This window comes from Cottoperca gobio, chromosome 23, assembly GCF_900634415.1.
Source record: "Cottoperca gobio chromosome 23, fCotGob3.1, whole genome shotgun sequence".
In the NCBI taxonomy this organism is placed as follows: Eukaryota; Metazoa; Chordata; class Actinopteri; order Perciformes; family Bovichtidae; genus Cottoperca; species Cottoperca gobio.
In genome coordinates this window covers 6,114,576-6,137,699 of record NC_041377.1, presented here as the reverse complement: position 1 = coordinate 6,137,699, position 23,124 = coordinate 6,114,576, and the positions used below count along the sequence as shown (strand labels likewise).

At 42.6% G+C, this 23,124-nt stretch overlaps 1 protein-coding gene across 11 annotated transcripts in view; it reads right to left on the bottom strand.

The window, feature by feature from the left end:
- LOC115028232 (ELKS/Rab6-interacting/CAST family member 1-like) overlaps positions 1 to 23,124 on the bottom strand; it is a 106,794-nt gene that overhangs the window by 33,441 nt on the left and 50,229 nt on the right. For all 11 annotated transcript variants that reach the window (XR_003834544.1, XR_003834545.1, XR_003834546.1 and 8 more), the window contains 3 exons: positions 21,484 to 21,619; positions 19,346 to 19,477; positions 12,881 to 13,041 (listed from right to left, as the gene is read on the bottom strand). Coding sequence is in view for 8 of the 11 variants with exons in the window: in XM_029461834.1 (XP_029317694.1) it covers positions 12,881 to 13,041; positions 19,346 to 19,477; positions 21,484 to 21,619 (429 nt within the window). In the remaining 3 variants the exon portion in view is untranslated. The remainder of the gene's footprint in view (positions 1 to 12,880; positions 13,042 to 19,345; positions 19,478 to 21,483; positions 21,620 to 23,124) is intronic.

Genomic DNA, 23,124 nt, shown 5'->3' with positions numbered 1-23,124 from the left:
TAGTTTCCATTTACGTTATATTTTCCTCCCAATCCTATTCAGGCTCCCTCTCACATATCAGCGTCTCTCGCCCACCCGGCATTTCTCCTCTTTCTCTCTTCACCTCTCCGTCACTCGTTCTATCTCTCCTCCTCCTCCTAACCTCCTCCTCCTCTCTCTCTCCGTCTGTTAAGGAGACAGGAGGCATTCTTTCCGTTGTTCCACGGTCGTGTGCTATGATGTCATCGCCGTGGCGACAAGGCAGACAGTAAGCAGATGCACACAAGCGCACCAGGCACCTGACCCCAAAACACACACACACACACACACACACACACACACACACACACACACACACACACACACACACACACCTTCCTAAAACCACTTAAGGCCCCTCACTTTATCAGAAACACTAATGCCTGGTCTTAGATCACTCACATATTTGCACACACACACACACACACACACACACACACACACACCAAAGCAGCTTCCCGTGTGTGCTGCTTTATCTCTTTCATGCTGTCACACTCTACTGCAATTCTACACTGTGTGTGTGTGTGTGTGTGTGTGTGTGTGTGTGTGTGTGTGTGTGTGTGTTCAAGTGACAGTTGGATGTCCTTCTGTAGGTGCGTATGTGCTTATGAGGATGTTCTTATATGTATTTCAGTGTATGTGATTGTTAACAAGTAGTCTGTATGTATTCAAACTGTCCTGTGCATGTGTGTGTGAAGTCGATTCGGTCCAGTGTGACATTGGCCAGTCTCAGTCTAAGACAAACAGAGAGCTATTTTAGAAATAATCCCCTCTTTGCTCTCAGTTTCCGACTGAACAAAGCAGCTCTCCATTGTTTTCTGTGACTGTCTGCTCTGGTTAGACAGGAGGCCGCTTGTAGGACGCCAGAGTTTACTCTTTAACCCCTGTAGGACGTGGTGCGTGTCAAGCCCGACTCATTTCTGTGTAGGGAGGTTTCCCTCGACATGCTGAGCTTCAGAGAACCATATACAAGTCTAGTTCAGACTTTATAACGCTACCTAGACTATGTGGAAGGGTTTTCCTAAAACTTTCTCCAACCTCATTGGGCAATTTCGAGAAACTGAATGAGCTTCAGGGCGAGGGGAATCAGCAGATTCGCTCGGCTGGCGATGGGGGATTTAGAAGAAATGTGATAATCATATTTACTGTAATCATGAGTGCTCTGTGCTTTGGTTTACTTTACATTTTTAACTTCGACAAAAAAGCCCAGGACCTGGAATTATCCTTAATTATGGAATTATTCAGACTTCCCTCTTTTATGCAATTAGATCTGGACAAGTCAGGTCCAAGATGCCTGAATAAGTAACCTACTATTGCATGACAAATGGGATACTGGGATTTTACTGACAAGTGTAGTTAAACGTCTTGGTTTCAGCAGGTGAAATACAGCCATACTTCTTTGTGTTACGGCGGACATTGCTAAAGAGATGACAGCTATAGGCAGATCAGCCTCAGCTGGGTTGCCCGGAGGGGAATAAAATACATTTAAAACATGCAAAACACCTGATGAGGCTTTAAGTGCAGCACTGTGTCAACAAGAACCACAAGATGCACAGTACATGCTAAGCACAGTTTAAGCTTGAGGTATATGCACTTGATTTTACAGCTAGTTGTAGACAACATGGAGATTTTTCAGACACTTCAGCGGTGTGGCAGACTCAGCAGACTTGTTCAAGATTTTCTATGATGAAACTGTATGAACATGCGATCTCAAATCATGGCCACATTCTTCCCTGTTCTGTATGTCAGAAAAGAAAAAGAGAGAAAAGATTGTCCGGAATATTTTAATCAATTAAATTGAAGGAAAAAGTACTGGTTTTAAAGAGAGAAGAGAGTGGAGGAGAGATGAGAGGAACGAGATACAGGAGGACACAGCTGGCTCTCAGTGGTTGCTAATGCTGCCTGGAGGCGCACACACACACACACACACACGCACGCACGCACGCACGCACGCACGCACGCACGCACTACAGAAAGTCGGATGGAAGAAATCTGATAGAGAGAGGAACGAGAGGGACTGATACAACCTTTTCTTATTATTTTTAGTCCTCCTTAAATCCTCTCTTTCTTTTCCTTTCTGTCGTTTTTTTTGCTGGATAATCAGGTGGCTTTTTGGTTCTTTTTTTGACAGCCCTCATGCACATATGCACACACACACACACACACACACACACACACACACCTCTATGACTGTCTCTTGTGGTCAGGACTGAGTATAATCTAATGTACATACATGGGGATGTTAAATTAAATCCATTTCTAATTCCTCCTTCTGTATTTGCCTCTCTTTATGTCTTTCTCTTCATGTCTCTGTCTCTCTATTTCTCTCGGCCTCTATCTCTCTCACACATGCACACGCACGCACACCTAGTTTAGTTTCTGAGTCTCCAGAGTAGGGCCCTGCAGAGCAGTATTTCTCTCCCAGCTGACAGCTTCTGTCCTGGAGCAGACAGCCAGCGAGCACTGGGCCCCCTACTCTCATCTGCTCCGAGCTGACTCCCTCTCTCTCTCTCTCCCTTTTTTTGTCTCACACACACACACACACACACACACACACACATACACACACACATATGAGGTGTGAACTGCTGCTTTGCCTCATATCTTAAAATATTAAGGAGAGAGAAAGTAAAAAGTAAAGTCAGAATCAAGAAACAGCGAGAGAGAAAAATTGGAGCCCTCTTTTAAGTTTTACACATATTTTAAAACACACACACAGATATACACTAAATATATAAAAACATACATACACATATATATATATACACACACACACATATATATATATATACACACACACACATATATATACATATATATATATATATATATATATATACATATATATATATATATACATATATATATATATATATATATATATATATATATATATATATATATATATATATATATATCTGACAGAGTGAATAGAAGAAGTAAGGCTTTCCTCCACTCCCCTCTGTTCTACACACAAACTGGTTTATGGCCCGAAGAGAGAAAACACAGAGCAATGAATGCACACATCAGAGCAGGTTTTATGAAACATTTGTTAGTGCTGGCCTGCCATGTGTGCAGCATCAAAGCAGAGACAGCCAATAAAGCCTTGTTTTATACTAAACCATTTACTGCTTCTCTCTCCTGCAACAGCGCCAACACAAAGTTTCACTTCACTAGATTATAACAGAAGTTATTAGAGAAAATGATCGACACCTACCGCAGTTGTTATGTGCATTCAAAACTTTGAAATTGCTCTCTACGGCTACATTAAGCCAAACACATCAAAGGGATAATAGCAGGTCAGAAATGCAGAATAATGATAAAATGATTATTGGGAATTACAGTCAAGAATGCCCTCAAGGCTTTTATTCAACGGCAAAATCCAAAATGTGTTTGGAGAGTGTACTTGTTTATTAAGACCGTAAGAGAGTGAGATGGCGAAGTGATTAGCATATTGTCAGGACAGCAGCCAGGTTCTGATTTGATAGAAACTTTGTTTTATCTTTGACTGACGCTACTTAGATTAAAGTAGCCCACTGTATAATGTACAAAAACACACTGAGAACAGCAGGACTTTTGGCGAGATCTTTTTGTAAGCTGTGTGTGTGTGTGTGTGTGTGCGCGTGTGTGTCTTAAACTATAGTGGAAGTGGGTCAGAGACACTGGATATGAATGATTTAGTGTGGAGGGAGAAGACGGGACGAGAGACCATCTGAGAGAATCGGAAAAAGTGAGAGAGAGCGAGAAAGAGAGTGTTAGGAAAATAGGTTAAAGCTGGTGCATAGGATAAGAGTGTGTGTGTGTGTGAGTGTGTTTGAGAGGGAGAGAAAAGCTCCCCTCAAGGAGCTGTTGTACATCAGAGAGGCTTAAAGAAAGACAGCGAGAAGGCTTACACACACTAACACACGCACACACATAGAAAGAAACAGCACTGACAGGGAAGGGAATAAAATAACTGGAGGATTTGGAGGGAAAACAAATCAAAGAGACGTGAAGGGGGAGAGAGGGAGAGGAATGGAGAGAGGGAGGGAAGGAGTAGCGGCATGGGGAGGCAGAGAGACAAAGGCAGTGTGAGGGAGAGAGAGGAGGGCAGGTGGGACTGCTGCATGACAGAATGAGGATCTGTTCTTGACACATTTCCCCTTTTTTCTCTCGCACCCTTTTTTCTCAAACACTCGCTCCTTCACCTCTCTCGTTCTCTGTCTCACACACATTTAAAAACACACACTGTGACTAATAAGAAAGGTGTAAAAATGCATTATCCATGGTCCGCGGGAGTTTGCTCTTTCCATGGGACCACACACACACGCACACACACACACACACACACACACACACCAGAGAAGTGTGACTAAAGAAGCAGCTTTGTCTACACTGTGGTTCTTTACAGCGAATCATTTCTACGCTGTGCTACAGAGACCAAGACATCTGCTTACAATCTGTCAGCGCAAACTCACTCCAGTCACAGTATTGGACACCTGCGCCTCCCACATGTCTATGAAAGAATCATTTTTGCTTTCTTTGACAATGTGAGAGTGACAAAATGTGTTTCTGTCAATCTACTGTATCCACAGATGCTCCCAGTGTTACGGCTCTACTCCGCTGCCTCTTGGTCAAACGGAGACAAAGTGACCTTTTAGTTAACTCAAGTAAAGGTGTCAGCATATGTTTCGATCAGCATCCAAGGGTTCCATCTAAATGTGGCGCAAATCTGAAGAGAATGACCAGAAAATCAGCAAAAGAAAATGCTAATTAATGTGCAACGATGAAAAGATGCCATTTGTGCGTTTCATGTATTTATTTGAGCCTCGTCGTTGCTCCACACAGAGCTGATGTTTTTGCCTGCTGCTCTTCTTTGTATCTCCAGTGGAGCGGATGATTCAGTGGATGTTGAAGTCACATGCTTCATGTATGTCATGATATATTCGCTAAGTCTGTTCCTTTTTTTTGTTTTATTGTTTCTCGACTTCTCTGCCTTTCCACCCAGGTTGTCAAATTGAAAATGAGCAGGAAAAACAGACACTGAAAACGGACATATGGCAATAACAGAGATAATCAATGTCAATCTTCCCTTATTAATGCTTTACTAAAGGCGAACGTAACTCATATTGTACACAAGTAAATGGAAACCAACAGTTGCCTGCAAGGTAAAACAAAAACATTCAAAACCTGAATTCAAACTGATCAACAAGGGAGCTCTACCACTTAAAACTTGGTATCGTCCTGACTCATGACAATTATTTTAGTTATCTTTAATAGCAGAAAGCAAAATAAAAGCCCAATGATCGGCTTGATTATCAGCGTTTCGATGAAACATAATCCATTGTTTCATTTCATTCATCTTGCACGTTTATGTGCTCAGTTTCTCGCGTATATTCGCTGACCTGACTGCCTCACTGTGAGCCAACTTTCCCATTAAGTAGGATAAAGTCTTAAAATGGAAATACATTGTGTACATTGTAGTTGTGCAGTAATTTATAACCGTGATCGTGCTGTTGATGTCAGAGCGTCAGCTTATAAATCTGTTTATTTCTTTCTCCAGCTGATGTCTTTCTTTCTTTTCAGAGTAACTTAAACAAGCCAATCTGTCACTGATCCGCCCTGTTCTCCTCTGCCCGTCTGTCTACTACACTTTTATTATTTCCAGAATAGAAATGTAATCGTTTGGCACTCACAACGTACAATCTGAGGCATGTTTTGTTTTCAACTTTTTGATACGTTTCCCTCTTCATTGCGCCCTCTCCCTCTTTAATTGCTATTTAATGATCTGTTTGATGGCCTGGCATTCACAGCCTGTAATCAGTTGAGGAAAACAGTTTAGGTTCTGCCGCATCGTTTTTTACTTTATCTGTTCTTTCCCGCCATTTGTTCTTATGCGTTTGGTTCTCATCCATCTTTGAGAACATTTTTCTCTTGTTCTCAGCCCTTTATGCTCCCCTTACTTCCCCTCTTTTTATTCAGCTCAATACAGTGTGCTTGATTGGTGTTAGAGCTCTCCATTACACATTTTAAAAAATGGCAATAAGAATAGAAATGACAATAAAGAAGAGTCAGCACAATAAAAATGAGACTTTCTTTTCTGTGGAGCTTCAGCTGGAGATCAATGCTTTGCAAGGCCTCAGAGACTCTCAGAAAACCCTGTTATTTGAATACAACTTCTAACCGAAGCACATCTTTTATTGCTTCTACTTTCCCGATTTAATCTCTCCATCAGTTTCTCACAAGGGAGAAGGAAAAAAATCAAAAAGGAAAGAGGAAGACAGCCAGAGTCGAAGAGATGAGGGCAAGAAAGTCAAGTACAGAGAGCGCAAGAAAAATGGAGAGAAAAAAGAGAGACGGGGAACGAGGCGCCCTGATTTGAGCTTGTAAGACTAAGTGTCAAACGGCGTGCCCCTTGTTGTCATACTAATCCCTCAACATGTCTGTCATACACACACAAGAAATACACACACAGACTTGCTTTGACACACTGTGGATTAATCTCATTGCTGGGGGATCAAAGTGTTCGTCTCTGGCACCTGTGTGGGAGGATATATTTTTATGCATGTGTGTGTATCTGTGTGTGTGTGTGTGTGTGTGTGTGTGTGTGTGTGTGTGTGTGTGTGTGTGTGTGTGTGTGTGTGTGTGTGTGTGTGGGTATACATCTCCAAGCGTTCCTCTGGGAGTGAAAGCTTCTAAGCAGTCATGCTGTCTCATCTGGTTTTGTAAGTGACTTTGTGTGTATGTGCGTGTGCCTTTTTTCTGAAGGCAATATGCAATTCTTATGTCAGTGATGTGTGTGAGTGTGTGTGTGTGTGTGTGTGTGTGTGTGTGTGTGTGTGTGTGTGTGTGTGTCTTTTAACCGTGCAGTCATATTGTTAGCGATAGGTTTCTGGCTGTGAGGGGCGGAGCTGTCGTTACATTGAAAATAAGATATTTGACTACATGCACACAAACCGGAGGGACGCACAAACCTACACAGACACACACACACACACACCATCGATTAGTTTCAGTATGTAGTGACAACAGTGAAGACGCAGACAGAGAAATACAGCCTGGCCGCCAGACAGATATCAGGCGGTAATGTCGTTTCCAGACAGATGTAGACTCAGAATGGAGAGATGGATGGAAAGAGGCTGGAAGGATACAAAGAATGGGAGATGAAAAGGGGAAGGGAGGGGAGGAATGCCAGAGCGAGGGATGGAGGGAAGGAGGGAAGGCAGAAATAAAGGGAGGGACGGCGGAAGGGGTGCAGGGAGAGGTTTGAGGGTTTGAGGGAGGCTGGGTGAGAGATAAAACAAAGAACAGAGCAGCAAAGGAGAGATAAATTGAATTTATAGTGTTCACCTTGAGGCACCAGCTAAGGCTCTCACTGCAGGAGGCTGAAGTAACTTGGTGTTTCAGCAGACTTTCTTTATAGTCTAATTGTACATGTGGCGCACAACACAGTGTTTGTGTGTAAACAGACTCATATTGTTCTCATTCTAGATGTAAAATCCAGCAAAAGCTTTCTTTTGATATTCTTTAGGGCAAATAAATCCGAATAGATTTTGGCCTTTTCGATGAATCACAACCCGACATCGATTTGTCACAGCCTGAGGCAGCCTCCCCCACACGGAGAAAAACAACTAAAATATCAGATTTTATTTCCCTGAAGCAAGACAAGTAATGGGGCTCACTTTGCTGCCTGTTACTGGAAGCCTTGACCATTTGCATTGCCAAAACAATTGTCAAGTGCATCGCCGCCCTTCTTTCTCTTTCTGTCTTTTCATTGCGATGCTTTGGTGCTTTCGTTTGTAATAAATGGCCTTTTTAAGCATCATTAACATCACAATCACCATAACAACCTTGCAAATAAACATAAATTAGTTTTACGAGTCAGAACATTTGATGTAACGGATGAATTCTGAGTTCCACGTTCACAAAAAAACGCATTGTTTGTTCTGTTCTGGTAAAAGGTTATGAGCAGTAAATGAGTGCGTAAGGTGAAGAAGAACACTGAGTGAATGCATGGGAGGACATAACATAAGAGGTAATGCATTCAATATATACTATAGTCTGAAAGATTGATGGATGAGCGGAAGGCGCGAGGGAGACCGGAGAGGAGGTAATATAATTTCTTCTGGATATCACGCAGTTTCGTTGGCTCGGCTCAGTTGTTGTTGGACAGCTGTCTTTCTACTCTTCTCCTCTTTGCTTTCCCTCCTTTTTTCTCTGCCATAAAAACATTTCTGCTTCTTTTCTTTGATTTTATTATACTCCTACTGCCCCCCCTCTCCCGCAAAACAGATTTATAACTCTTGCCCTGACCTCTTAAACTCTCCTTTCTTCTCCTCGTTTTGTCTGTTTTGCACTCTTTACTTCTTGTTTTGTGTCTTCTCCTCTCCTGCCCATCCTTAAACCTCCTTCCTCGTCCTCTCCTCTCAGCAGTATGCTGTGGTATCAAATCCAAAATGTTCAAGTTCAAGTAAGTTTAAGTTCATTTACAAACGTGGTTTTGGATGCGAGTGCCCTAACGAGTAAAACTCATGAAGAAGAAATGTCTGTGCTGCTTCTTCACATGATAGACATGCAGCACTATTACAACTGAAATGTTTAGTCTACTGTTCAGTAACAACTTCTTTCAGCATTCCTTCCAACAATTCTTGTGATCGCAAGAATGACCGAGATATTTGAAGATATCTTCCATTTTTCACACTCACTGTACACTTTTACACATTTATTATAGCCAATCTCCACACTATATATGTGAAATGATCCAAACGTTGCTTCTCAAACAAGTTATGTTGGAAAACAAGGTTGCAAACTGCATTTTGAGAAAAGCTTTTGAAAAGTAAATCATTATTATTCGCAATATTTACAATAAATCATCATGTTCAGTGATATAAATGGCAAAATATTTTCACAATTGATAAAAAAAAATACAAACTAAGGAAAAGGTTTAAAAGAGCCGATGGTATTCTTTTATTACAACATTATAGGATATATTTTTTTCTTTATCCAAATCAAAGATCTAAGGATTAAAAACCCTTTAGAGGCAAGTTTCTCATTTTGGGATGTTTAAATACAATTGACCCAAACAATACGTTTTAGAAACACTCTCCAAAAGCCAAACTAATTCTTCTGTATGCGAGTCATAGTCCAGTCCGGTTGGACATGTCCTGCATTGAAAGTTACACCTCAAAACTGTCCAAACGCATCCCTGCAGCCAGAGACACATGATTCTGTGAGCTAGCAGGAGAGCCGAAGACTCCGAGAGAGCAGTGAGGAAGTGAGGAAGAGATGGGTGTTAAATGTCAGTAAAGCAGAACAGCGCAGAGTAAAATGGGCTTTAATTCATCCAGATTGGGATTTCAGACCCGACGCCCTGCTGTTACACACACACTGTCAGCACATTCCTCCAGCTGGCTGCAACACACACACACACACACACACACACACGAGGCTGGGAAGAGAACGAGCATGTGCATATTTAATGTATATCACAAAGAAAATATGTCTCCTGTGTGTGGTTTACGAGTGTGCGTGAAGGTCGCAGCAGATGATTTATCAGTGGGAAAGATGCATGTTGGAGCCCTGCAGGGCAGAGGTGTGTATGTGCGTGTAGCTCTGTTTGTGTATTGTCTGTCCTTGGATTTAGCCTATAGTGGTGTGTGAGCCCAAGTGTATTTACACGTTATTAGTGTGTATTTGCATGTTTGTGGATGTTGCATGTGGTTTTAAGTGCATATTATGAGTGTGAATGTTGATTTACAAAACTGTAGTGTGTTCTTCTTGGACACACACACACACACACACACACACACACACACACACACACACACACACACACACACACACACACACACACACATTAACAATATACATCAGGGACTTAAGGTTAGCAAAGTGCTGGAGTAAAGAAGACATATGCAATTAGATGGTGAAAGATAGACGCTCACACAACTACATTACAGTGTGTGTGTGTGTGTGTGTGTGTGTGTGTGTGTGTGTGTGTGTGTGTGTGTGTGAAGCAATAACAGAACTAAAGGGAGGAAACAGATTCGGCAAAAAGGATGTCAGTATTCCAGCTGCATTTGGTATATGTTTCAGCATGGGAGTGGTGGTGGTGGTGTGTTAATATATTCTATGTCTGTCCAAGAAAACTCTGAAACATGCCGTATCATATATCACGTCTTACAGTAACATTAAACCTTACACCGATGTAAAACTGGGCAACAAGTCCGACATCAAACCCCGAAGAGTTACGGCAGCCTGTGTGTGCAGAGACAGTTTCATGTGCATTACACAGAGATATATGGACACGCAGGACGCAGCCACCTTAAACATCTCATGTTTTACACGTGGGACAAAGCCAGAAGCAAATGACGTATTTGCTGACCAAACGCTAATGACTTGTGAAAAATATGAGCGGTGGCGTCATGTGCATAACTCACAGCAAGACATCTAGCAGCTACCTGAAACATCGAAACCTTTCACTGAGGGAGAACAGACACCGAACTACACAATATCCCAAATATGTGGGAAGAATATCTTACTGCAGCCTTAAAAATATCATGTATTATGCAAAGGCAGAGCATAAAAGGGCTGCATTTGTTCCCGTAAGTAGTCGAATAATCACATACGAATGCAACAATTCTTTATAATCATCTGCAGGTGATTCACTGGAGGAATATCCAGTGTGTTCTGGAGGAGAGGTAGAACTACTTTTGATAAGAAAACAACCACTATAGGGATCAAAACAGTAGAAAAAGTAAGTGGTGTGGAAGAGTTGGTAGGACTCAGAAGACAAACAAACTGCCGGCCAACAATGAATAATTAATATCTTAAAGAACAATCCATATTTGTGAAACAGAAACACTGTTTGAGCAGAGGGACTAACAAACTCTGCAGTAAAGAGATTTTATGATTCAAACTGTTTATTCACCAATATGTGATACTAATTTCACAGGTCAGTAAAACCTGTACCAAAAGGCATCAAACATAGCTTTTAGAACAACATCAAGGGTGCAAAAAGTGCCTTCTGAAAGTAACATGTACGGACACAGTGGCATTCAACCCATTATGATATTATCAGCGCCCGGGGAGCAGTGTGGGGGTCCAGTGCCTTGCTCAAGGGCACCTCAGCAGTGCCCAGGAGGTGAACTGGTACCTCTCTTAAAGATACAGTCCATTCTTTGTGACTTGGCTATGTGTGCGGTGTGTTAAGAACGAAACAACTTAACGTCAAATGGAAAAGGTTAAATAAATAATTTGCAATGACATACTGAATACATATGTCATAAATATTTTCCACATGATGGAACAAATAAAGTGCAGTCGTGTTTCTGCAGAAACACTAGAGACAATCAGCAGAGTAAATATTTGGTCTCTGGACAGTAGGTCTGATCTGTGTATGGAAACACAGAGTCACACCACAGTTCAGAGTAAGGACACAGTGGTGACTGGAGCCTTATAATGAAGTTAATCAGCATAGATGTATACACATGAGCATAGTATGTCATTGAGACTTCCAAGTTAAATGATAGCTCAGATTTAAACATCCCACTGGAGACTGTTAAATCTAATCATGCATGTGTGTAGGGTGGTCTGTGTGTGAATGTTTGTATGTTGCTGTTGTGCGTTTGTGTTGATATGTATATGAAATAAGGATGCATGTGTGCCTGATATTCATCATGGCCCCTGTATTTTCTTAAATGGACAAGTCAGACGTCAATAAATCAATCATAGCGTGCTTGCACACGTGCACACTCACACATGCAAATTCAAGTGCGAAAACAAGGCCACACATTCTGAAGCGCTGATGCTTGTAATAATCACACGGGTCGTTACTACGGCGATAAAACGGCCAATAACTTGCTCACCTGGCCTGTGAATGGACATGCTGCTGGATACACACACACACACACACACACACACACACACACTCTCTCTCTGTCTGTGTCTCTCGCTCAAAAACAAAGAAGTGCTACGTTGGTAGAAAACGCAGAGGACGGAGTGCAGGAAAACTAAATCACAGTGCATGCCCTTATTTTCCCATCATGCCACCGTAAAAGATAGTCCCACAGCGCGTATAAAACAGGCAGGACATGCTAACACGGACATATTCCTTGGCTTGTATTTCAGCCCAAAGCATCGTTCCACTAAATTAGACCTCGTCGTAAGGTCTCAGTGAGAATGTAAAGAGGCAGAAAATACAGGGAATCATCGGACTGCTGGACTCCTCTTTGCTGCACTTAAAATGCAAACCCATCTATTAAAATTACATTCGATTTTACACTGAGGTAGAGCGTATGCATGAGTGTGTGCGGGTGTCTGTGTTTGTAATCAATCATATGAAGAGCTAGACAGCGGTACATGGTTATTGCATTAACACACTACTTACTTCTATGGCTTTAAAGTGCCGAGCGAAAGAGGGAGGAGATAAAAGTAGAAAGGAGAGAGAGAGAGAGGTAAAGACAGGAAGAGGAAAGAGAGGGTTGACGAGGTGTCGGGTGAAGATCATGTCAATGTGACCAGTGACCACCTTCCTGGAACACTGAGGCAACATGGGAAACTACTGGAGATATCATAAGAGTTGCTAATTTCAGGGAAAGTGTTGAAGGCTGTGTCTGAGTTTTTAAAATTAGAGCAACAGGACGACTGGCTGGAGACTTTATACTGTATTTGTTGACTGGTGTGGGTGAGGGTGAAACAATACAGGGAAGTAAATACATTGTACAAGTTTATAAAATGTTTCATATTATATTTTTCTATGTTTGTGTCTTTGGAAACAAGACAGATGACATACATTTCCACCACAGTTTGCACCCGTCGATGCAAACGCTCAGCTGTTTTACATGTTAACATGTATAAAAGTAATAAAATGTGTGTGTCTTACTTCATCTCCAGGACCTCCTCCAGGTGCTTCCGCCGCTCGGCCCTCAGGGCGGTCAGGTGACCTTCCTTCTCGGCCAGTGAGAGCTGAGTTGATGACAGCTTGGCTTTCATCACATCCAGTTCCTGTTTCACCCTCTCCATGGCAACCAGCAGGTCCTCCACCTGACACACACACACACATACATTGTAAGACACTTTAAACATGCCTTCTACCTTTAACTGTTTCATTCTCTATTGCTTTCCACAGATATCAGCATTTAAGTTTGTGTGTGTGTGTGTTCAAGTGACAGTTGTATGTTGCATGTCCTTCTGTAGGAGCGTATGTGAGAGGTTCTCTCTCTCTCTCTCTCTCTCTCTCCCCCTCTCTCCCCCTCTCTCCCCCCATCTGACAGCTACTGTGCATTTGAAATCAATTAATAACTTCTCTGTTTTTACATGAGATGCTCAATTGCAGAACATCAAACGTGTCATTTTTCTTCCCCGTGCTTTCTTTTCTCCGTGTGTTGTTTCTCTTTGCTGATATACTGTATATGTTATCTATGTCTCTCTCTGGGTGTATATCAGTTTGTCAGTTTAATGTCTGTGAGGTAGAAGTGTCGAGGTCTCTGTATTTGCACAGCGTGGCGACGATTTGGCCAGCCACCACACACATTTTCTCTTTGGATACTTCTTTCTCTCTTTTGCAGTTATTCACTCCCTGTCTCTCTGAAGTATTAAAGTAAAAAGAAAGGAGAGCAAGAGCGTCAGACAAAAGGCAGAAGGAGAAGGATTCCGCCTGAGAGAGAAAGAGAATCACAAAGCTACATTTATTTCCTCAGATAGATGACATCAGCAGAAATAAGAAACGCTGAAGATGAGCTTAATCTGAAAGCATCTCCTGAAAGAGAGCATCTCAGAAAGAAGTGGGGACCAAGGCAAAATATGAGTCTTGTCGTTTGATTAAAAATGAATGAAGACAGGACTCTAAAGAAGCTTTGAGAAGGAAGATCTTCCTCTCATGTTTTACTGTCACTACTATCGTTTTAGTTGTTGACATTTCATTTTATACCTTCTGGCTTTACTCCACCTCTATTAGCATCTTCACTTTCATCTAGACTTTTGATTCTCCCCTTTTTAGTATCTCTGTTAGACTTTAAAGGTGCTACAGTATCATCATACTGTAGCACCTTTAAAGTTTATGGAGCCTTTAGAACATAGGGCTGGTGATAGATGGAAATGTGGAATGGATGGAATAAAAAAGGAATAGAGACAAATAATACATAATATTGTTTTCAAAGTCATTGCTGGTAGACTCATATGCTTACAGTGGGTACAGGAGGTCTGCAATAACATCAGCATGAATGAAGGAACTAATGAGCAAACAAATAAAGGTCTGATCCAGATGAACAAACCTTTTGTGCAGTTTATTGTCACAACACGTAACACAAGACAGTAAATGACGATTTCACAAAATGACAAAATGGTGAAGGCATGAATGTATGATGAAATGAAGGGTGAAACGCTGGTGAGCGAAGGTCGTAATGATTGTTTTGTTACCTTTGACCACCTAAAGCCGGCTGTGGTGAACTCATGCATTGGAATGTGAGAGAGCTGCATACAAAAAGAGCAAATAGAGACAGAAAGATGATGTAGGAGAGAGAAAACAGAGAGAGGGAAGGGAACAGTGAAGGGAGAATGAGTACAGAAAAGGGGAAAGAGCAAAGGAAAGTAACGAGGGATACAAAGAATAGGCAGAAGGTAGAGAGACAAAATAGAGGACAAAATGAAGAGGGGCCAAATAGGGCATAAACAAAGGTGATTAGGAGGAGTAAGACGAGGGGAGATATGATTAAAAGAACGAACATGCATGGAGGAAAAGCGGAGAAAAGGAGAGGAGAAAGAGAAAAGTTGTAAAAGTGCTCAAGTAGAAAGATATACTGTACAGCAAAACACAAAATAGAGAAAGCAAAAGAAACAAATGCTAAGCATGGGAAAGAGAGATTACCAGATAAAAGAAGTGCAGACAAAGCGCAAAATACTGAGCAGTCAGAAACACAGGCAGCTTTAAAAATGCAATTCAGACAAGACAGAAAGAGGAGGAGGAGGAGGAGGAGGAGGAGGAGGAGGAGGAGAGGTGAAGAGAGGAGAGGAGAGGAGAGGAGAAGAGAGGAGAAGAGAGGAGAGAGAGGAGAGGAGAGGAGAAGAGAGGAGAGGTGAAGAGGGGCGAGGAGAGGAGAATAGAGGAGAGGAGAAGAGAGGAGAGGTGAAGAGAGGAGAAAGAGGAGAGGTGAAGAGAGGAGAAAGAGGAGAGGTGAAGAGGAGAAAGAGGAGAGGTGAAGAGAGGAGAGGAGAGAGAAGAGAGGACAGGTGAAGAGAGGAGAAGAGAGGAGAAAGAGGAGAGGTGAAGAGAGGAGAAGAGAGGAGAAGAGGAGAGGTGAAGAGAGGAGAAAGAGGAGAGGTGAAGAGAGGAGAGGAGAAGAGAGGAGAGGAGAAGAGAGGAGAGGTGAAGAGAGGAGAGGAGAGGTGAAGAGAGGAGAAGAGAGGAGAGGAGAAGAGAGGAGAAAGAGGAGAGGTGAAGAGAGGAGAAGAGAGGAGAAAGAGGAGAGGTGAAGGAGAGGAGAGGAGAGGAGAAGAGAGGAGAGGAGAAGAGAGGAGAGGAGAAGAGAGGAGAGGAGAGGAGAAAGAGGAGAGGTGAAGAGAGGAGAGGAGAAGAGAAGAGAGGAGAGGTGAAGAGAAGAGAAGAGAAGAGAGGAGAGGAGAGGTGAAGAGGAGAGGAGAGGTGAAGAGAAGAGAAGAGAAGAGAAGAGAGGAGAGGAGAGGTGAAGAGAAGAGAGGAGAGGAGAGGTGAAGAGGAGAGGAGAGGAGAGGAGAGGAGAATGGGACCGGTGACTGTAAAATAAGGACAGAGAAAGGAAGACATAGAGAGGAAAGGAGGAGAGAAAGGCCTTTGGCCGACATCAGAGATGTAGAGATTGAAGGATAGAGCGATGGAGGGATGCAGGGAGGGGTGAGGAGTGATGAGGCCCGGCTGGAAAAGAAGGAGCTGGAGGGGAGGAGGCTGCAACCCCATTCAGTCTTCTGAATGTGTGTGTTTGTGCCTAAGAGTGATTTCAACTTCATTTTAGGAGGGAGAAAGAAAGGAGAAGGTGCATTGAGTTCAAGAATTAAAATTGTCTGGTTAATAAAAGATGGAAAGCTGGAGGAGAGAACGTCTGTTTTTAGTTTGGTCTCTGAAGAGGCAGATGGAGTGTGTCATACTGTTGACTCATTTACTGTCACACACACACACACACACCTTTCTTCAGTGATCACACATGACTCATGTTTAGCAGAAAAGGTTTAGTATATTTTCATGCGGTATTGGACAACCAATTTTGTCCCTCACACACACACACACACACACACACACACACACACACACACACACACACACACACACACTAAATGTGTGTGCGTGTATGTCTACTGATATGTATTCTGTGTGTGTGTGTGTGTGTGTGTGTGTGTGTGTGTGTGAATGTGCCTGGTTTGGCTGCATGTGTGCCAACGCTATAATAAGCAATGTGTGTTCCTTTGAACAGGCCATCCTCATTAAGGGAGGAAATTGTCCATCCCTCTGTCATCATTTTATAAATTATTACGTGAAAGGCTAATTGCAGTGACGCAGTTGTAAAACGGGAACACTAAAATATTTATTTACAATTTACTTGTGTATTTAGAGACCCGTTTCCAGTTAGAAAACCAACGTCGCGTCCATCTGGCTCCTGCTGAATGCCATGTTGTGCTGCGCCGCTGCGCTGTTTAAATAGCAGTTAGCACTTCTTTCCGCCATGTTTGTGTGTGTGTGTGTGTGTGTTGGGAGGATTATGTGTATGTATGTGGAACGCCGTCTTGTGTATTACTATCCTGTCTGCGAGCACCTAGCGCACACATGTGCGTGTGTCTACGCTGAAAGGCTGAGTGAGTGTTATTGATGTTGGATGAGGACTGCGCTGAGTGTTTGGCTGCCATCTCCACTCGTTCACCGCACGTTGACGTTTCTACTCCTTCCTCCTTCACTGAAGCATTTTAACACGAGGACGTTCTCCAGCACCCTGCCCTGGCCTAAATGGCCTCCGTTCTGTCTAATTAAAGCTGCCACTTGTAGTGTTTTGAAGTATTTCAATATATCGCTGCCAAATTAAATGTGAGAGCTTGGCACAATTACAGTAAACTAATTAAGCCACAGTCAACTTCAGGAGGACAAACATGCTGGATGGGATTCTTCCATCTTTCCATTACTTGTTCCAATCTTTGCTATTGTGAAAACCCAAAGCTTTAGGCCTGTTGGATGTTCTCTGCAACGGTGTCTTTGTTTTGCAGAATTGTATTTAAGCCTTAGGTTACTACTGGATCTGCCTTTTTGACCAAACTGCTACAGGAACTTTAAAACCAAGCTCGATCTGAAGAACCATGAGGATTAGGCAATTCGTCTGATGATAAAAATATAACAGCGTAAGAAGAAACAACAGCACAGAGTCATCATGAAGTTCTTTGTAGCAAATAGAATGATGTGTGATCTGATAAGGTGGAAAAGGAGAATGTGAACTCCAGGGCGCTTGTCTCCAATCCAATCGTCGGAGTGTTTCATGGTTATCTACAGTATTTCTGCTTTAGCAGGCAACATAGCACTAACAAAACTTTTGTTTCTCTCGTTCACTCACTTTGTTCTCTCTATCTACGCGCCCCGAGAGATCCTTTGCAATCAAAGAGTACTTCCCCCTGAGTGGGGCAATTCTTACACCAGAAACTATGTCCTAGGAACTGAATTTAGACCCTTGCTCCTCCAGTCTCAATGCAGGTTAGGTTGCTGAGTTCTTGAAATGGCTTCTGGTCCCCCCTGAAAGGTCACTGTGTGGGGGGGGGGGGGGGGGGGGGAACTGGATATAAGAGACACATCTATCCTCCCAAAGAAAAGTGACTTAAAAACAACGTGTTTAGCATCTAGCAGCTTTGTCCATATCTAGCAAAGGAGGAAGTCAGGTGACTTTTATTACAGAGCTACACATTTCGAAAAGTGAGCTGGTCAGGTGGGATGGATGTGTCAACAAAACGGTGACATCAACACAACTTTGTTTCCCGATTCCTAACCCTTCCCCAGTCCTTCTTTGACGTTAAGTCCTCTAACCTTAAGTAAGTAGCCATTTCAACCCAAACCACGATCTTTCTCTAAACCTAATGCTACAAAACTAACCATACTGTCATCACAAACAGATGTGTTTCTCCACAATGATAAACTGTACAAATGACGTGTTTTGTCATTTCATTTGTTGAATTATGGCTGTATATGTGCAAAGAAAATGCATGTGACTCTGGATGTTTTGCGTTTAGTAAAGTGTTTTTTGCGTACTTAACAATACTACATAAACACATTCTGCATCTGCTTGTTGAAATCCATCATTGCAGCTGCACCAAATTCCCAGAGTCAAATCACCGCCTCCAAAACACTATTTCTACTCGGTTGCATCATTACCTCAAAAGCAAAAGCCAAGCTGTCGTGTGCATCATTTTAAACATGTTTTCCTTTAGCACCTTTGAAACTCATTCTGCTGTGGCACCCACTAACATTAACCATGGATGTCTTTATGTGTCTGTACAGAAGTAGCCTGGTAAGTAAAGGTCAGAGAGGACGGCCAACATTTAGAGGCAGTAATAACAATGGAACCCGGCCGTACTGCCAACAGCTACAGCGGTCCGTGTTTTCGTAGGGCAGTTTTCATCCTTACAGCCCACGCTGTTTTTTCCCACTTGTCAAAACCCATCCAGGCTCTGAGGAACATTTCCCATCTCGATAGACTCGTTAAGTCTCTGGTACCCAGGGGAGCGACACACACACTCCCACTGGTCTGAGGTTGAATCCATTAAACCCTTCCCTTCTGAGCCTCCCTTAACACTGCTCAGAGCTTGCCTACTGTCTCAATATAGATAAAACAGATTTCACATTGGAGTGGTGGGGCTCTTGCTACATTTAAGAAAAAGCTGTTTGTGTGCTCAGGCTGAAGCGGACAAAATACAAGCTGTTCTTTAAATAGGGATATATTTACCTCTCCTCAAATGAGGAGAAACTGGGCAAACACACACACACACACACACACACACACACAGAGCCACACCTGAATGAGCTCAGTTGGCACAGGGCATCTGTGTTGCCACTGCCATTAGCCACTATAGGCATAGCAATATTTAGCTATGTCAGAAAGAGTTTCTATGTTGCCCTAAAGATGTGTGTCTGTGTGTGTTTCCTAATGCGTGTCTCCAAATGTCCCACCAAAGACAGAAAAATGAAGGAAATCCTCAGATTTGAGGACATTTGTGTGTTGTGAACCAAAAAGTAACAAATAAGGGTTAAGTTTAAGGAGAGATTTGGGTCACACATTTACTAGTAGGACATAAGGATTCTCTTTAGACATGCAGTAACACACCGCGTGTATGTGTATTTGCTACCGACCTGTTTCTCGGAGTGTGTGCGTCCCTGCTCCTCCTGGGCAAGCACCACCTCTCTCTCCGCTGTGATCTGAACGCTTTCCCTCAGCGCCTCCTCCAGCTCCTCAATGCGCTCCTCCTTCTGACGGAGGGAGTCCTGCAGAGAGAAAGTATGCAATGTAAAGAGAGTATAAACTGTTGCTGTGCAGAGATGATCGGTTGATTAATCCAGCATTTATTAAGGATCAGCACTCAGAGTCTACAGCTAGCAGCTCTGTGAGGCACAGCGAGGCGTGGGGTGATGGGGACTAAATTACTTTATAATAAACCAAAGCATTGGACAAATTAAAATGTTGACCTCATGGTGACATTAGATCGGGAGGCTTCATCATTTGGGGACCTTAAATGTTTTATGGCAATCCATCCAATAATTGATGAGATATTTCAGTCTTGACGAAGGTGATGGACAACCATAGAGCTGCTTTTCAGACAATTCATAGAGCAAACATAACGTTAATTGCAGCCTTTGATATTTGGAATATACAATATCTCTCATTTCTCATCCTCATCAAATGGATTCATGGAGTCATTAAATAATATTTTAAGCGTCCACTGGCCAGAAAATCTATTGGATTACTCACATACAGTACAAAAATCTGACATCCTTCATATCTGACGGACTGCGTATTACTACATGACATGTGTTTCTGGTAACAGCAGCTTTCCCTGTCACATCCTGCTTAATATGTCCCCAGGGTTAAACATTGGACACTCCTCACTCTGCTCCCCACGACTGGAATAAGCTGCAAAAGACTCGCAAATTAGACAATCTGATCTCCATATGTGTCTGAGGATTCTCAGGAATTTTCAATCACACATGAAGCTGTTTCTAACTAAAAATGACTACATGACATTCCCACCAATTCCCCACAAAGAACTTCTTGCCAGGCTTCTTGGTTAAATTAAAGTTGTATGAATACCTGATGGAGAGGAGGAAGACATTACGGTGGCGATGAACAAACCTTCGGGACATCTCCAACACATGCTGAATCCTGCTCCAGATCCAACATTACTTGGTGTCTAACTATGCAGACTGAGATAGACTATAATTACATTAAATCCTCTTATTGTAGTGAATGAAATGAACGGTCTGAATTATACTCACATTCCGTTTACGGTCTTCAGTGCTGGTTAAAGTATGCAGAATTGCTTACAATTGACACACACACTAGTTATGGTTGTAACCGCTGCGGTCTCATAAGTCTGACTGACTCACATAGCTATCAGCTCATCTCCTAACCACATGCTTACACATAAATGACAACTTCCAAACTCCTTAAACCAAACATCCATCATAGCCAGAGGGGGCACACACACACACACACACACACACACACACACACACACACACACACACACACACACAGAGAGAGAGAGTGTCTTCATCTGCCTCTAATCAGAGAAGCCACTGGGGTTAACGATTACTGGAAGAGAAGGGGAGGAGGATGGATGAGGAAAGAGGAAGTCAGGGGAAGTTTAAGGGGAATTAGGGGAAATTAAAAGGTAGATGTAGAGGTTAAAGAAAACCTGAAATATGAAGTAAACACAATCACACATGGCTATTCATCTTGTGGTCACTTGACACCCCTGTAGATAATTAGGAGATGTTCTCACGCCACAGGAAGCAGTTTAAAACCCACAGCATTCACTGCATAGTTTAGTGTGTGCTTCCCTTATTCCCCCTCTAATCACCTCTCCTACTCACCTCCTTTCTCCCCTTCACTACTCCAACCAGTTTTTGTTTTTTCTTTTCTCTCCATCTTCCATCTGCTCTCCCTGTCAATCACCCTCTTCAGTTACCCCTCTCATGCACTCCCTGAGCGAGAGCTGCATTGTGTGTGTGTGTGTGTGTGTGTGTGTGTGTGTGTGTGTGTGTGTGTGTGTGTGTGTGTGTGTGTGTGTGTGTTTGACATTGCCTCAGGCGGCTTCCTGTCACAATTGTCACGTTATGATGAACCATTGTTGTGATAGCAGAACATATTCAAGGTAGGACAGAGAGAAACTTTTTCTGTCTCACTTTTTTCAACCCTCTCCCCCCCCATCATCCTCCTTTAACTTCCAGCTTCCTCCTTTACCTCCTCCCTCCTCTTCCTCCCTGCATACCTTAATCTGCAGGGAGCATTCGTTCAGATTGTCCTCCCTCTTCCTGGCATCATCCATCAGCTGGGCGTTCCTGCTCTTCTCCAGCTGCTCCTTGTGTTTAAAGTTGGCCACCTTCTTCGACTGGTCCTTCATCTGCCTGCAAATACACACAAATTACACGGTCAAAGTCAAAGCATGACATTTGTTATTATTTTAAAAAGGGCAACATGTCCAGGCGTCTCTAAGATGCTGACCATATAAAGCTCAACATCCCCAGTTCAAGTCAGGAACCTTTGGTGCATGACATTCTTCCTATATTTCCCCTCAAATAAAAAGGCAAAAATGCAACAGAACAACTTGAAGAATCAAAATTCAAACCCTAAAGTACTAAATATCATTATGTTCTTCCTGACATTACATTCGTAACGTTGTCATTTATACTTATAAATACATAGATACATCCATATGTTGGAGAAGCCATAAGGAAGTACCCACTTTAGCAGCAATAAATACCATCTCTGACTGCAAAGACCCCACATGTACAGTATGCACACACACAACAAGCAAACTGATCTGAATCTGAGGTCCCACTAGCGCAGCTGATTTAACATACAGAGTTGAACCGTCTCCCAGCAAACGTATTCAGGACACGCGCTCTGTTACTGCCATTAGGATGATACTGCAAGACACTCTGATGAACTATTCATTGCAATACAATGCCATAATGAAATCCCTTAAGGGCAATATAATGTAAAGGAATTCAATAAAAAAATAAAAACTATGAATCAATGGCTAGATGACATTTGAGATTTCTCCACAGTGAGAAGCGTATAGGTCTTTTCACAGAAGGATTACTGGGTGTCTAAATCGTCATCTGGGGAACGAAGGAGTGATTCCTCATGGGAGCAGCAGGGTCGGGAGATGGAGAACGTTTTTAATCCCTGTTTAAGCTGTCTGGAAGCCATTGTAGCTCTGTCACAGACCTATCAGCTATCACAGCAGCTTGACTTGATCAGGACCTTTCATACCTTTCACACACACACACACGCACAGATGTGGACTAACCCCAGCTAATGCCAGTGAGGTTTAACAACGTCTACTGAATCATGACACAGATGAAGGATAAGTCAAACACAAAGGGTAAATGTGTTAGCATACACGTGTAGTCGCATGCACACATACCGGCACACATCCAACAAAGACACTTGTGAGACAAAACAAAACTGCTGACTAACACATTAGAAACTGACCAAGCTCAATAAAAGGCATTCTTTTTGCTCCGTTTAAGTCTGAGAGTCTTTTGTATGTTTGCATTTTTTAAATGCCTGCTCTGTGCAAATGTTTATGCACGTGTGTGTGATTCTGTTAGCAGAACTTTTTACAGGCTTGTAGATAAATCCATTTTCTTCACTTCATTGCTGCAGCTGCCAGTAAAAAGACTGACCTCCAGTGATGGGAATCAACAGCAAACTCTGTCACACCAGCAGCAGAGCATGTGCACTCATGGGAAATCATTTTTTACGAGCCGCACTCTGCATATTTTGTTTCCTGAGGTGTAAACAGGTTCCAATCGTCACAACCTTTGACCTTTGTCTGCGCAGCACAAAGCTCTGAGCTTAAATCCATGCCTTTGCAATCCTGCGATTTCACAGTTTGCCGTTT